At 35.5% G+C, this 15,121-nt stretch overlaps 1 protein-coding gene across 1 annotated transcript in view; it reads right to left on the minus strand.

Moving 5' to 3' along the window:
* The window catches only part of LOC136848909 (uncharacterized), a 96,885-nt gene that overhangs the window by 15,367 nt on the left and 66,397 nt on the right, over positions 1-15,121 (minus strand). The window contains exons 44-50 of the mRNA XM_067121732.1: positions 11,102-11,115; positions 8,634-8,783; positions 4,503-4,654; positions 3,961-4,125; positions 3,161-3,257; positions 2,342-2,485; positions 1,999-2,135 (exon numbers count right to left, since the gene is read on the minus strand). Of these exons, the coding sequence (XP_066977833.1) occupies positions 1,999-2,135; positions 2,342-2,485; positions 3,161-3,257; positions 3,961-4,125; positions 4,503-4,654; positions 8,634-8,783; positions 11,102-11,115 (859 nt within the window). The remainder of the gene's footprint in view (positions 1-1,998; positions 2,136-2,341; positions 2,486-3,160; positions 3,258-3,960; positions 4,126-4,502; positions 4,655-8,633; positions 8,784-11,101; positions 11,116-15,121) is intronic.

Raw genomic sequence — 15,121 nt, forward strand, 5'->3', positions numbered from 1 at the left:
GGCCAGAAACCTTACAAATGTGACTGCTCTATTGTTACCTGCTAAATATTTGTTTTTCTCTTCCTGCACTAAATAGTATTTTCTTGGAGCATGTGGCTTTTCTTTCTTTTTTCAAGTTAAAAATGTCGTTTCACGAACGTATTCAAGCAAAATACACTGTAGAATAAAAACCTATCATTAGAGAGATACTCGTTTATACAGATCAAAATCATATGTAAAGCAGATAACGTGAATATAAAAAACAGATGCAGAATCAATATAGAGTTTAAAATAAGCTCATATAGAGCAAGACCATGTTCATAAAAACCAATACATGTCACCGTTGCCAAAAAATACCTTTCCCGTGCCACGTATCATCATCTTTCTGTCAGTGCCCGATGGAGTTATCAGAGATGTCAACCAACATATTATGTCATTTGTAAGTGTCAAAGGGACACGGACCTAAAGTATTTTTTAATGGAGAAGTTACAGAGGCGCTTCGCAGTTGAATTGTGGAATGCGGGTGGTCATATTGTAGCTAGCAGACGCTACTCGTCTCGATCTGTTGTTTAAGGCCTGTTATTGAATAAGGGGACGCCTACGTTGTGTAGCACACTGAGGCTACCAGACTCGTATTCTTGCTTGTTTTCATAACAACGTGTTGTTTTGGAAGCGCTTTTATGATTACGACGATATTAGAAAACAACGAATAGAGACATTAGTCTCAAAAGTGGCATTAATTGATAATTACGGTAACGAGTTTAGGGGTTAACATTTTACTTATTATTTGAGACCTGAGTTTGCATAGTAACGGGGAGTGATCGTGATGGTAGGTATAATTGCGATATTCTCTGTACAAATAGTATCAACAGCCTTCATTTTGATTCAGAATTAAATGAACGACGCAACTGACCTGTCATCCAAAATATTTTGAAAAATTTCACGTCGAAACGAAACAAACTTTTTTTAGTTGTACTCGCAAAATTCTTTGAAATAAACTTTTAGGGAAATTTCATAAATTGTGTGTATAAAAAAATAAAAAAAAATCTGTTACAAGTGTTTAAACCTTGATTTTGACGTTACTGAATATATCAGAATTTTCAAGAAAGACAAGACTATTCTGTTGGGGAAAATTCTTGAAAATGCATAAGCCTCCTACTTGTTCATGACAATGTCGATATCCTTCATGAACTGTGATGATAAAGACAAAACACATTTTCCCTGATAAGATATAAAAAAAATAGCATTTTCATCCTACTATTCATGCTGCAAGGGCCTAGTACAGCAACTCCCAGGTAAAACTACAAAAGGCAAACTTTTTCTTTCTAATCCCCATGCTGTAAAGACCTCATGCTGTAAAGACCTCATGCTGTAAAGACCTCATGCTGTAAAGACCAAATTCAACATTTTCCTAGGTGAGACTGCAAAAAATTAATATTTTCTTCTTAAGGTTCATGCTGCAAAGACCCTGCGCAACATCTTCCTAGATAAGACTGCAAGAATTAACATTTTCTTCCTAATCCTCATGTGTAAAGGCCCAATACAACATTTTGCCAGGTAAGACCACAAAAAATAGTACTTTCAAATTAATTTTCATGCTGTAAGTACCCTATACAACATTTTCCCAGATAAGACCATAAAAATTAACATTCATTCCTAATTTTCATGCTGTCAAGACCCTATAGAATATTTTCCCATTGAAAATTAAAATTTTCTTCATAATTTTCATGCCTAGACCCCACACAATTTCTCAGATAGGACCGCAAAAATGAATATTTTTTTCCTAATTTTCACGCTGTAAAGACCCAATACAACATTGCTCCAGGAACGATAAAAAATTAACATTTTCTACCTAATTTTTCATGGGTAGACCCTACACAACATTTTCCCAGATAAAACGGCAAAAATTAACATTTTCTTCTTAATTTTCATGTTGTAAAGACACAGTACAAAAAACCACAACAATTAAAATTTTCTCTTAAATTTCATGCTTGCAAGTGGTCACAGACCCACCATTACCTCTCTTAGCTTTCTCCTGACGTAAGCGTGAAGCTGTTGGTAAAATGGCTTGAGCTGTTCCCAAACTGTTGCTATCTCCTGACGAAAACCTTCTGTCTCGTAAGACGAGAGCTCCATGTCACCCTGGTTTTCAAAACCTGCAAAGGACGTGCATGTATTAAAACATATGTTTATACAGATAACTAGTGTATTAGTTTCTGTTCACTGAAGTGGTGGTATTTAACGATAGTTTTTTTGTTTGTGGTACACTACAAAGCACTTAAAACATAACATTTCCAGCATTTTTTTGTTTCATATTTCCAGGCGGCGGCAACGAAAAACCAGGGACACACGAAATTCTTACCATTCAACTTAGCAGCTTTATTCGCCATGGGAATGAACTCACGGTAATGGGGCCTGACCAGTTTTCCCGAGTTGTCCCGCCAGGTCTTCCAAATGTACTTTAGTTCTTCGTTGTCACGGCTGGTCTTGAGGATTTCTGACAAGTCTGGAGTAGAAATTTAAAAGAGAGTCTTATATGCCATTGTTTTTATTAAGGTTTTTGGTATGTTTGATTTTCTTATCTGTCAGTCATCTGTGCGTTCATTCATTCGTATGACTCTGTTTACTCTTTACTCTGTCTGTCTGTCTGTCTGTCTGTCTGTCTGTCTGTCTGTCTGTCTGTCTGTCTGTCTGTCTGTCTGTCTGTCTCTCTCTCTCTCTCTCTCTCTCTGTCTATATATATATATATATATATATATATATATATATATATATATATATATATATATATTGGATATATTAATGCATGAATAGGCCTATATATATATTGGAACCGGATATTAATGCATGAATATGGCCATGACCATTGCATTGTTTTTCCTCTGGATGCAACCCTTGCTTGTGAACACGAATATATATATATATATATATATATATATATATATATATATATATATATATATATATATATATATATATATATATATATATATATATATATATATATATATATATATATATATATATATATATATATATATATATATAGGACTCCTACTGTCTTGAGGCAATGGCGCTTCCCAGAGCAGCAATATCCTTCAAATAAACAACAACATTTATGGTTTAAAGAATTCATGGGTTTCTGACAATCTAGAATAGTATTGCCAACTGAAAAAATTACCTTTCGAAAGTGTTAAATCGCATTTGCTTGGGTCGTGGTAGCTGCACACCTTGGCAGTATTGTAGATGGTAGACATTTCTGCTGTCACTCTGGTGTACTGTAAAAAGAGAAAAGAGTGCTGAAGGAGTTTCCATCTGCAAACTTTCTATAATGAGGAAAAGTTCCTACGTAGTCTAGATTATATAATTTAATTCATTCGCTCTCTCTCTCTTTATTTCTTTATATATATATATATATATATATATATATATATATATATATATATATATATATATGTGTGTGTGTGTGTGTGTGTGTGTGTGTGTGTGTATACTAACTGACCAACCTTGCGCTGCCTGGGAACTCTGAATGGAAAGTCTCTCTCTCTCTCTCTGGTAGACATCAAAGGTGCCTCACACTGAGGGACCAGGGGCAACCCGAACGAACTGTAAGGTCTGTAAGGTAAGGTAAGGTCTCTCTCTCTCTCCCCCCTCCCACTACCCCTCTACTCTCTCTCTCTCTCACTCTCTCCCTTTCCTGTTAAGATAGTTGCTTCAGTTACTTTGTCTAGAATTTTTGACATTTTATATTTCACCACCTCTCACCACCCCCCCATTCCTATAGGGGCTGAACTTAGACTTAAAGGGCATTGGGTGTGTCTCTATTCATCGCAACGACCTCGAAAACTGTGGATTAGACACTAATATCTGTCATTTTCAGTTATTATTAAGTGCTGGAATGAACACCATAAAAAAGCAACCTAATTTAATCAGCCAGTTTTGAAATTATAAACAAATTTAGGAAAAAATCCTTAGGCCTACCTCTTTGAGCTCCTCGTCGGGCAAAGCCGTCACGCCAAGTACAGACATTTCCTGAAACTGCCTCTCTAAGTATTCATCTCCCAATATCTTTCGTACGCTCGTCCACTTCTGGACTCTGCTCCACGATTCCTTGTGAACGGCAGCGAATTTTATCTGGGCATCTAGCTGTTAAATCGTGATGAATATGATCATTATAGCACCATTAATCACAGAGATTCTGATAATAATGAATGGCCTATCGAAGGAAAATTAACACAAAAGATCCACGTACTTCTGTTCTCACTATTAAAGCCCAGATCGCCTGTAAATTTGCAAGTGATCAACACTAAAGTTTTTTCTGCTGAAATTTAAGATAACCCAAATTTTAGGGACTTTAATTTCACACAAATACACATATTTACAATATATATATATATATATATATATATATATATATATATATATATATATATATATATATATATATATATATACATTTCAGAAATGACATTTCCTGGATAAATATATCACAAAAAACGCTAGCCAAAAATTGCGTGACTTACCATTTTCTCTCTGTTGTAGTCAGTAATGTTGGTGTCGTATTCCCAGAGAGGATGGATGACTTTCGTGCATTCTTTTGATAGGAGAGAATTTTCATACTTGAGGAACCTAACGGCCGCATTGTGAACTATTTGACGCTCGACTTGAACGTGGCCTGTGATGGAAACATGTGTGGATAAGCTTTTTGTCATTTTCTGTTTATTTTTTGTTGTTTATTTGCTGCAAAGATGCTAAGACTACAAACAAAAAGTACCCAATCTAAGTTGTGCATTTAAATTTGATATTCATTAAGTGTACAGGGCCGGTTTTAAACCTATTTGACCAGTCTGATCAAATTGGGCCCCGCGCTAGAGTTATCGTTTGAAGCCTCTTCTGTATTCTAAGATGAATAAGCCTCTACCGAAAACATGAAATGAAGAATGAGGAAGCATTATTCCACACACTATTAGCCATATTATATTAACAGAAAATTTTCACTGGAAAATCATTTTTATATTAGAGATAAAAAATCGTCTTAATTTCTATACTTTTCTAATTGGGACCAGCAGTTCCTAGCACCGGCCCTGAATATAGTAGACTGCAATGACTTCACTCTAACCGTAATGAAAATAAACCGGACACTTTGCATTAAATTGGTTTAATCTTATTCAGAGAACTTGCGACAAAGTATTAATTATAGATTCTTGACAAAATATAACAATTAAGCTTTATCGACTTACGTGCTAAACATACTTCTTTTTTTTCCAACAACCTTTAACTCATAAGACATCTTTTAGATCGACAAAAATTATAATTCGTAATCAAAATTAAATTTTCCCTGCTCCTACTGACCCTCTCTTTTGTGAGGTGAGTATCATTACCACTAGTCCACACACATACACATATAGGCCTACACACCCACACAAATACATATACTTGTATCCAAAATTAACTGGTTCATATTTTAATAGCAAATGAGCTTAAGGTAGAAACTTTGACAGAAATATAATCTAATCAAAAATTAAGAGGATAAAAAAAATCTGAAAAAAATTACTCCGTACAGAGCATTGCATAGAATTAATAGCGAAGTGGTTAAAATATGATACCAGAATTGTACTCGCACTCAATTTTCCTTGCAAATATCTGTGGCAAGCAATACCTTTTCAAGTGTTTTCATCATAAATCACGTGACCTCTTATATTAAAAAGTTCAAGTTTTTCCTTTTATCTGAAGGGTTTCGGAATGTACGTTTTCTTTATTTAGACACTTCATAGAAAATAAAGAGTATCGAAAATTATAGTAAACATTGATGGCAACGTCAATCCTTTATGCTTGCCTATACGGACGCATAAAAGTTGTCTTAAAGCATGGAAAATAATTTATTTTTCCAGTAAAATCCATTTCTATTATGAGTGGTTCACGAAAAAAATCACACGTTGGCTTCTGACCCAAGGATGAATCAATTTTGTATGTGAATATGATTGCATAGGCCTAGTTGAACTATTGTATACTTGAACTATTTCAGAAGCCAAATTTGCGATGCACACTCACAGAGTGAAATATTTAAACCGAATAAATGCGTGCAGAGACCTAATTTTATCACATGCACTTCGTAAGGTGCTTAATTCTGTTGTAGCCAACTGATCCCATGTAGAATTAAGATACAATCATCACCCACATAGGCCTACCTAATGAATATTTCCTCTTGGACCTCGAGTAATCATTAGTGAGGACAAACTCATTAATTCTTTCTGCAATATCGAATTGAAGTTAGCTAAAATAGATGTTTATTTATAATTTTCAGTAAAAAAGAATACGCCCAAGACTAATAAATTATGAGGATATATAGCCACTATGTAAAAAAGTATGGGTCTAGTTCTTATTCCTGCACCTCTACACAGGATGAGAGAATCCCACCCACCGGCCCAACCAGAGCCTATACGAATTCCTCTATAACAAAAGCCTGCCAACAAAGTTAACATTATTCTATTTTGAAGCAACAAAATAACGGTTTCTTCTACTTCACATGAAAACTCGCAAGGCCTGATACAAAATAAAACACAACATATAAGTCACTCGTTCTTGCTTTGAACTGTTAGCGATGCCTAGTTGCTACGATTTGCTTAGCAAAAAAAGTGATTACTGGCAAGCAACAGAATCTGTTAAAATGGAGAGACAAGTTCGAAATAATTGCTATAAGTTACTGTTGAAGAGCGGATGTTTCTTTTTAATAAAAGGGTGGCCGACAAATTGTAAACAACTTGCAAATATTTTCAAAACAAAGAGGTAAAGTTAGGAAATCTTAGGCAATGCAAACTGAGCAATGAATAAACTTTTAAAACGAACGAACACACTTCAGACGGAGGTGTCTAAAAACATATATACTGTATAGCCTATCCTCCAAGTAGTTGCAAAACGGGAAGCTCTTATTTCCACTCATCCACAAGCAACGTCGGGGTCAGTAACCTTGTAGGACTAATGCCGAGAAAAGTGTCATATCACAAACCGACCAATAATCTAATATAAGATGGAAGGTATGATAGGTAAATGATCGGACATGACACACATCGGTGGCAGAATTTTCACTTTTTACTCGATATTTAATTGGTGAAACAACAAAAAAATTAAACCTTTAAGAAAACCTTTCAAAAGACTGAAGTTTCATTAACAAAATGAGCTGCAGGAGACTGCCATACGAACTAAAATAAGCATGCGAAGTCTTCGTAAAATAAGCGTTCAAGGAAATTTTGAATCCAATATGGCGACCACCCAAATGCTGATACACCATGAATGGCGCTTGGACACTTCCTTCCCGGCGCTCATTTGCCCGTGTACTGAACACTAATTGGGTATATATGTAAGGTTTATCGATATTACTCAAGATTTTAGTTGTAATCAGCACAATAAAACATTCTGTTGCCTATACTAGTGAAAGTATGAGGCATGGAATTCCCGTCTGTTATGTGGTTGAACTAAAATGCATTTTTACTTGTAATCCGTGGTTTTATCCTTACTGGCATCACAGCTGAAGCTCCACAGTGCTTATTTGATTGTAATTATACACATCTTGTTCTTAATTCACTCAAAATACCACTTATAATACGTGAGCATGTTTGTTTACAGCACTTACTCCATCAAAGTGGCGAAACTGTGGCGGGAACAATTTCCCAACTTTGTTGTACATCTGGCTGCCACAAACATCCGAGAGCGGACGACGCATTAGTGAGTTGTTCATGATAAAAATGTACTATTTTGTTGTCATGACTTTTCATTGATTTAAGTCCATATTACTCTACATACTTCTGAGACGTGTAATGTGTACATATGAATGTTATCGTTTTGGCAAAAATTGCAAGAAAGTTGAGTATGACAATTCATCTTGAATTGGTACGAGAGTCAAGATGCCATGACGTCAAAATACAGGACTGAAATAAAGGTTTTAAATCCAAAATTATTACTTAAAACACCATTATATTTGACAAAACTTACACTATGTATGTGATATACATATCACACTGTATGTAATATCATATTAATAAATGAAAAAAGCGATAGGAAAACGCGAAAAATAGCTACATCGTAATAAAGAGTATTTTCAAATAAATTACAATGAACACGCAACACGTTTACTCAATTTATAACCTTATTCTGGTGTTTAGCTACCTAATTATTTAAACATTACCTAGCGCACTGGCGTCCTGAAAATTCGCTAGAGTTCCCCGTCTACGGCCCGAAGGAAGCCAGGGTTTACCATTGATGTAAAGGAAACGGTATCAGCGCCTATGGGTACAAATTTTTTGCAGATTTAACACAGAAAATGGGCAGTTTGTTTACACAAGTGACTGCAATTATGAAGATGGCGTCACTCGTCCACTTTTAAAGTGTTTTAAGTAAAACTTTCGAGAGCGTCATGGCCGGTAAGTTTGCACCGCGCACGGCTAAATCTTAATGAACCTCTGTTAAATCGGAAATATGCCATTATTTCGTAATTTAGGAGAAAACAGTTACTTTGGTAGGGACGTAGAGGTTTCGGCGTGTTGTGTAGAGGAGGCACAAGTCTCACTGATGCTGATGGGGCCGCGTTCAAATGCATTTTCGGGAAGTGTTCAAACAACGGAGGAATTACGGAACGATCATGTACCATATTGTCTTACTTTTTTCTGACGTCTGAGCGAGATTCCCTGGAAAGCAGACGACAGTAAGTGCCAAAATAGCGATCACCGCCATGATTTTCTTCTTCTTCTTCCCTTGGCGATGGAAGTCTGCTGAATGAGTTCTCCAGGACCTCTTTTTCTCCGGGACACCTCAGGAGGAGTACGCCTCACCACGGGGAAGTCAAGACTGGTTTGGAAATGCTTAACGGTAGATTCTCGGCCAGTGACTTTCCACTTGGCAGACAACTTTGACGATGCGTGATTCCTGCTTTATATTACTCAGAAAATGTTCCTTCGCTAAGCAGAAGTGTAATAATAAATACAGTAATAAGAGAGCAATCCTATTCCTGCTGTTTCAGTTCCTTTGTTTTAATACCTCTTTCCCTGTATGAAAACCAGTCTTAGATCTGCCTAACACTCGATTTCATTACTTCTCGCACCTCGCCCTACTGTATAACGGCTCACCATCCTAAAACTTTCCATGTTAGGAAACCCCTTGAACGCACACTGCCTCTTGAGTGCTTGGCTTACTTAGATGGCAGTGACCTTTAAGACTCTTACCTAATTTTTTTGTGTATTTTTACTTTGCAACAGCAAACTATATGTCGATTCTTAACACTTGATTTTACAGGTATACTTCCACAATCTGCGTATATAAAGAAACCAAAAGGAATAATGAGTAAATGCACAAATAAATAAATAAGTAAAATAAAATAAATAAAACTATATAGCCAATTCCATATTCTTTTATCAGAATTCATAATTTTTTTTTTTTAGAAAATTTGCTTTACGTAAAGATGTTATCAGTCACAACTCGGCTTTTCCTCTTTAAAGAAAACTACGGTTTTTGCATTGTTAATGAATTCTCTCATGGAAAATAAACTAAAAAAGAATTTTGCAAAGTATTATTCACCCCATTGTCTCTCACCAAATTCTCCTTATGATTATACCTTCTTGGAAAGCATGAATTCCATTAACTAAGTCCTTTTTTTTTTATTTTAAATATATCCACATTTCACATGACCCCTAGCGAAATACACTCTTTTACTCTCTACCACTTACCTTTTCATTCGAACTGCCTAGCAGGGCACCCTCTCATTCATACCCAGCTAGTTAAGGCACTTTCAGCCATTCAGCCTTAAGACAGTGAAAAGTGGGAGTTGGAGAGGCTGGACATCAAGACAAAGACAAAGGAGATGGAGTACTGGGCGAAAACTCCTCACCTGAGCTAAGGAGTAATAGTTAGAGAGCTTGCGCAGCAAGGGTGAAGAAAGAGAGCGGGAATGGAGGTAAAGTAAAAGGATAATAAAAGTGGTGCAGGTAGGGGCCGAAGGGACAGTGCAGACACACCATAGTAATGCCTACGGTGCACCACGTGAAGTACAATGACGTCACTACCGTCCCTACACAGACGCATTTGTATATCATCTCACGGATGTATCCTAGGTAGTGACCCCCCAGAGGGTGGTTTTCCGGGGTCGTTATCTAGGATTAATATTTCTTGGGGGTCATTATTTTTATGATATTTACAGTCTTTTGTTTATGTCTACGGTAATCCCCAACGGGACTGTACTAAACACACCGCAAAGGTGGATACATACCGGTTAAAACCTGCGGGGGTCACTCTAGGGAAGATCCCATCTCACGCCGCAATAGCCTTCCAGGCAGAACAAGGTGCTTGTTCCCCTGGCCTAAATCTCTTAACCCAAACAGGTCAAACAGGCTTCCGCCTTAGTCATTTCTCTGCAGCTTGCAGCTTTACCGGATAGTATAATATTCAGTTTTAATCTTAAATTTATTAGTCATAATTTTTTTCTCTTTAGTACCACATACATGGGCATTCAAACTTCCAAGACTTGTATTAAGTAATATGTAATATGCTTATACATTTTTACCTGAACTCTATTTTTTAATTGAACACCTTTACTTTTCACTTTTTATCATATATTTTCTATATCTTATTGTTTAATACGTTTGTATTGTTCAACAACAATTTAATAAGTATTTGGGGATTGGCCTATCTGTACTGTATTATATTGTTTTCTTTATTTTTTTTATTATATTTGAGTGGGTTTTGTTGTTTCTGTATGCCTGTTTCATTAAGCACGGGTTATGAAAATTTGCTTGCACAATTTCCATAACAGTAATACCTCTAAACTCATCTCAGTGTTCTAAAATATCGAATAAGATAATTATCATTGTAATAGTTTTTAACGCAAATCGTAAAAAAGTTAACACTAACACATTTCGCAACAATATCCATATAAAACGCATCAACGAAGTTATAAAACATGAAAACATCAATCTATGTCTTCAGGCTACCTAGCCAAGGGATGCATAGCCTAAGACGTATCGAACAAAAAATCTATTACGACAAAAAACCATTTTCCCTCTCGCTGGGACTTCGAGTATACTTTCCCAGAAAGCCCTCAAGTCCGCAAGTGCAGTGGACAATGTAAATTACTCACGTGGTATATGGTATCTGGAAGTTAATGTGTCTGTTAAATATGAGGGTTAGTCCTATCAGGAGATATGTCCGGTTGCTATTGAAAAGAAATGAGCCTTCTGCTTTTACTTATATGTTTATGGTTATTGCAATAAAAATTAAGTCCATGGTCTTGGAAACGATTTTTGGTTTTCTTCATAACATCTTGACATTTCTTCTTCGTTCTTCAGTTCTGTAAGGAGTTACTCTGTATTTGCTCTGATGTCTAGCATTTCCATGTTCATGTTCTTCATTTGTTCTTCTATTGAGGGGATTCTTCCTTGAAGAGATAATAGTTGAATTTGTTTGGAAATTTCAAAACTGACTGATAAACTTCATGAAAAAATAGCAGCTATGGGTAATCCTTTCTTGACTCTTGTTTGTTCTGGTACTTACAATTCTTCTATTTCTTGAAGTGTCTTTGATTACATTCCTTAACAATGTTTCTGTCTCTGGATTGAACAACTTTGGGTTTTGTTCTAATGTTTTGTCTATTGTTATATGTTCTTAAACAGCCTTCCTAAGTTATTGTTAAGATCTTTTATGCCTTTGTACTCAGTTATTATTCCAGTATATTTGTCTATCAAGTTCACTTGTCCTTTATCCGTAGTTAAACTTCCTTAATCGACTGTTTTAATTACATCAGTCAAAGTTTACATTTGTGTATAGCTTGCAGATACATAATTATTTTAAACATTCTTCCTTTCATTTTGAATAGTTCTCCTGAAGTGACAATATTGCATTTCAGAATTTTTACTTTACCTTCTTTGTTTCCTAAATATTCCCCTCTTAATTAAAGAAAAAGTAAATTCGAAGTTAGTGCACTTAACCCCGGAATTTTGCAACAAAACGAACTGATTAAATTAAGAATTGCAAAAAAAAAAAAAGTTTATCACTGTATCATCCAATGAAGGTAAACTTAGCAATAAAGAAATTAAATATAGGGAATAACAGGAATATTGATAGATCTGTTTCTATTACATTAACAAATTGTGACTTTTCTGTTCCTTAGAGCATATCTAGTTGTTTCTTCTGAAACTTCCTCTTATATTTCCTTATTAATTTCTGTTTTTTTTTAACTCCTTTAGTCCTTTTAACCTTGTCTTTATTTAGCCAAAATCCTGTGTCTTCTAATGATTCAGTATACTTGGTACTAATTCGTTCATATTTTTCACTTTCACTTTTGTGTCCTTAACTTCTATGATTCTGAATGGTCCTGTGAATTTGGTGGCTAATTTATTTTGATACCACTTCTTACTTTTTTCCTTACGTAGACTTCGTCTCCAATGTCATAGTCTACTGGCTTTAGTCTTTCTTAATACTTGTCTACCATCATCTTCTGGGCTTCTTCCAGATTCTTATGTAACTGTTTATGGATGACCTTGAAATCCTATTCCTTATCTTCATAATGTCTTCAGAGTAATTAGACTGTATTGGCTAATTCAGCCATGCATATGGTAGTCTTGGCTCATATACCATTAAAGCTTTTATGGGCGTTGCTTATATACTTGTATGATATCTAGCATTTAATGACAATTGAGCTAAATGTAAATTGACATCCCATTCAGGATGTTGTCCTTTTGTATGCCTCAATGCGTCCAGAACCTTTCTGTTATTCCTTATTACTAAACAATTACTAGCTGGATGGTACGGATGTATTGCTACCTTTTCAACTTTGAATGCATCATAAATTTCTTGAAGTAGTGAGTTATTGAATTCTGTGCTATTATCAGATATTATTAGCTGTGGTGCAGAACATCTGCAAATATTTTGTCAAAGAGAGCAACTGCACATTCTTTAGCTCCCTGGTATCAGCTCTGTATATCTAGTGAGTGCGTCAATACATACTAATATATTTCTAATTCCTTTACTCGTGGCGTGAAGGTTAGTGGTGAGATCTGTGGCTACTCTTTCAAATGGAGTTTGTGGAATGGGATACTTTCCAAGAGGTACTGTCTTACCTGTTCTTCCCTTGTAACTGTTGCATTTATTGCAACTTTCCACATAACTGTTAACATCTTTGTAAATCCTTTCCAATGGAAGGATATTTTTACTAGTGTAACTGTCTCATCTCGTCCTGGGTGAGCTCTTATGGGATCATCATGCATTAATTCAGTAACTTTACTTCTTAGGCTTTTAGGTACTAGCTTTCTATAGACCACGACTTGAAATGATGTAAATGGGTCAAGTTCTTGGCACATCCAAATTAGTACATCTCCTCAATGGGACATCCAGTTCTCTTACTTAATTCTATTCGTTCTTGATTATAAAATTTTCTTTAATTTTTCATAAATTTGTAGATTTAAATTAAACATTCATCACTTTCTTGTTCCCTTATGAAATTCGACTTGGAAAGCTCCTCTGTGTAGTGCATGGTGAATACATTGCTTATACAGTAGGTTCACTTGACTTTGCTTCTTGACTGATCATATTTATACCATCACCTTGTGGTATATACCTTGACAATGCGTCTGCTACCCTATTTGCCTTCCCTGGAACATGTTTTAATTCTGTGCCATAATCTTGGGACGTCGTAACCCAACGAGCTCTACGTCCTGAAAAGTTCGGATTCTTGAGCATTTCTACTGCAGCGGAATGACCAGTGAAAATAGTTATCTTATAACCAAATATGATATATTTGAAGTGCTTTAAAACATCTATTATGGCTAGAGACTCTTTGTCTGTTACTGAGTAGTTAGCTTCTGTGGTTTTTACTTCTCTACTGTAATAAGCTATAGCATGGTATTTATTATCATGTCTTTGCATTAAGCATGCTCCTATACTAATAGAACTTGCATCTGTGGCTAAAAAGAATTCTTTACTAAAGTCTGGAAAACTTCAAATGCTTTCTGTTGCTTGGTTGTCCACACGAATGATATGTGTTCCTTTAACACCTCAGTTAATGGAGCAGATATGGTTGGAAAATTCTTTATAAACTTCCGGTAAAAACCTGCTAAACCCAAGAAAGATTTCACATCTTTTCTGCGTCGAGGTGTAGGATACTCTAATTGACTTAATCTAGTCGTTTACTTCCACGCCCTTTTCACTTAATGTGTGTCCCAGATAGGCTATTTTCCTTCTAAGGAAAGTGAATTTCTTTCATTTTAACTGTAGATTTACTATCCTCAGTCTCTTTAGGACTTCTCTAACTCGTTTTATATGGTCTTCAGTGGAATCTGTGGCCATGATCAAATCATCAGTATAACAATGTACATCTTTGCCTAGTAAATCGCTCAGAATTTTATCCACTAATCTCACAGATTATACTGGGCTTGACTTTAGACCAAAAGGCATTCTTACATATTGATATCTTCCATTGCTAGTGGAAAAAGCAGTTAATGGTTTGCTTTCTTCGTCCAAAGGGATTTGTAAAAATTATTGTAACAGATCTATTGTGGTAAGGTATTTCTTTGGTTCCAGTGGATGTGATAAGATACCTCATGGACGGCACTGGATAAGGATCGTTTCTGACATCTTGTTCAACCTTCTGAAATCTACCACTACTCGGTAAGTTTTGTCTTTCTTTGGAACTAACAAAAGTGGAGAAGACCACGGAGATTTTGATGGTTATATTATTCTTCCCTTTTCCATTTTCTGAATTTGTCTTTTACATAATCCCCAGGGAGTGTGCCACTCTATAGGCCTTTATATAGACTGGCTTAGTATTTTGTGGAATATCAATTCTATGTGTTATCTCATCTGTATTGCCAAGTGTTATACCGATAACAACCGAAGCAAAACGATATCAACGGGGAAGAAAAATGTCAGGAAAGAATCTGGAAGCGAACGTAAATTGTTCAAAACGAACTGCAAATTTTTCCCCTTGTGAAGAAAAAAAACTGAAGTATGTTTTTGTTTCTCTCACTTTGGAGGAAGACATGGACAACCTTTCTTTTAGAAGGACCTTGTTTTGCTCCATTTGCATTCTAGTTTATTTTAGAATTCTTTTCTTGTTATTTATTTGTTTTCAAATTTTCTGTGTATTTTAATTAGTGGCTTAATG

Source organism: Macrobrachium rosenbergii, chromosome 20, assembly GCF_040412425.1.
Source record: "Macrobrachium rosenbergii isolate ZJJX-2024 chromosome 20, ASM4041242v1, whole genome shotgun sequence".
In the NCBI taxonomy this organism is placed as follows: Eukaryota; Metazoa; Arthropoda; class Malacostraca; order Decapoda; family Palaemonidae; genus Macrobrachium; species Macrobrachium rosenbergii.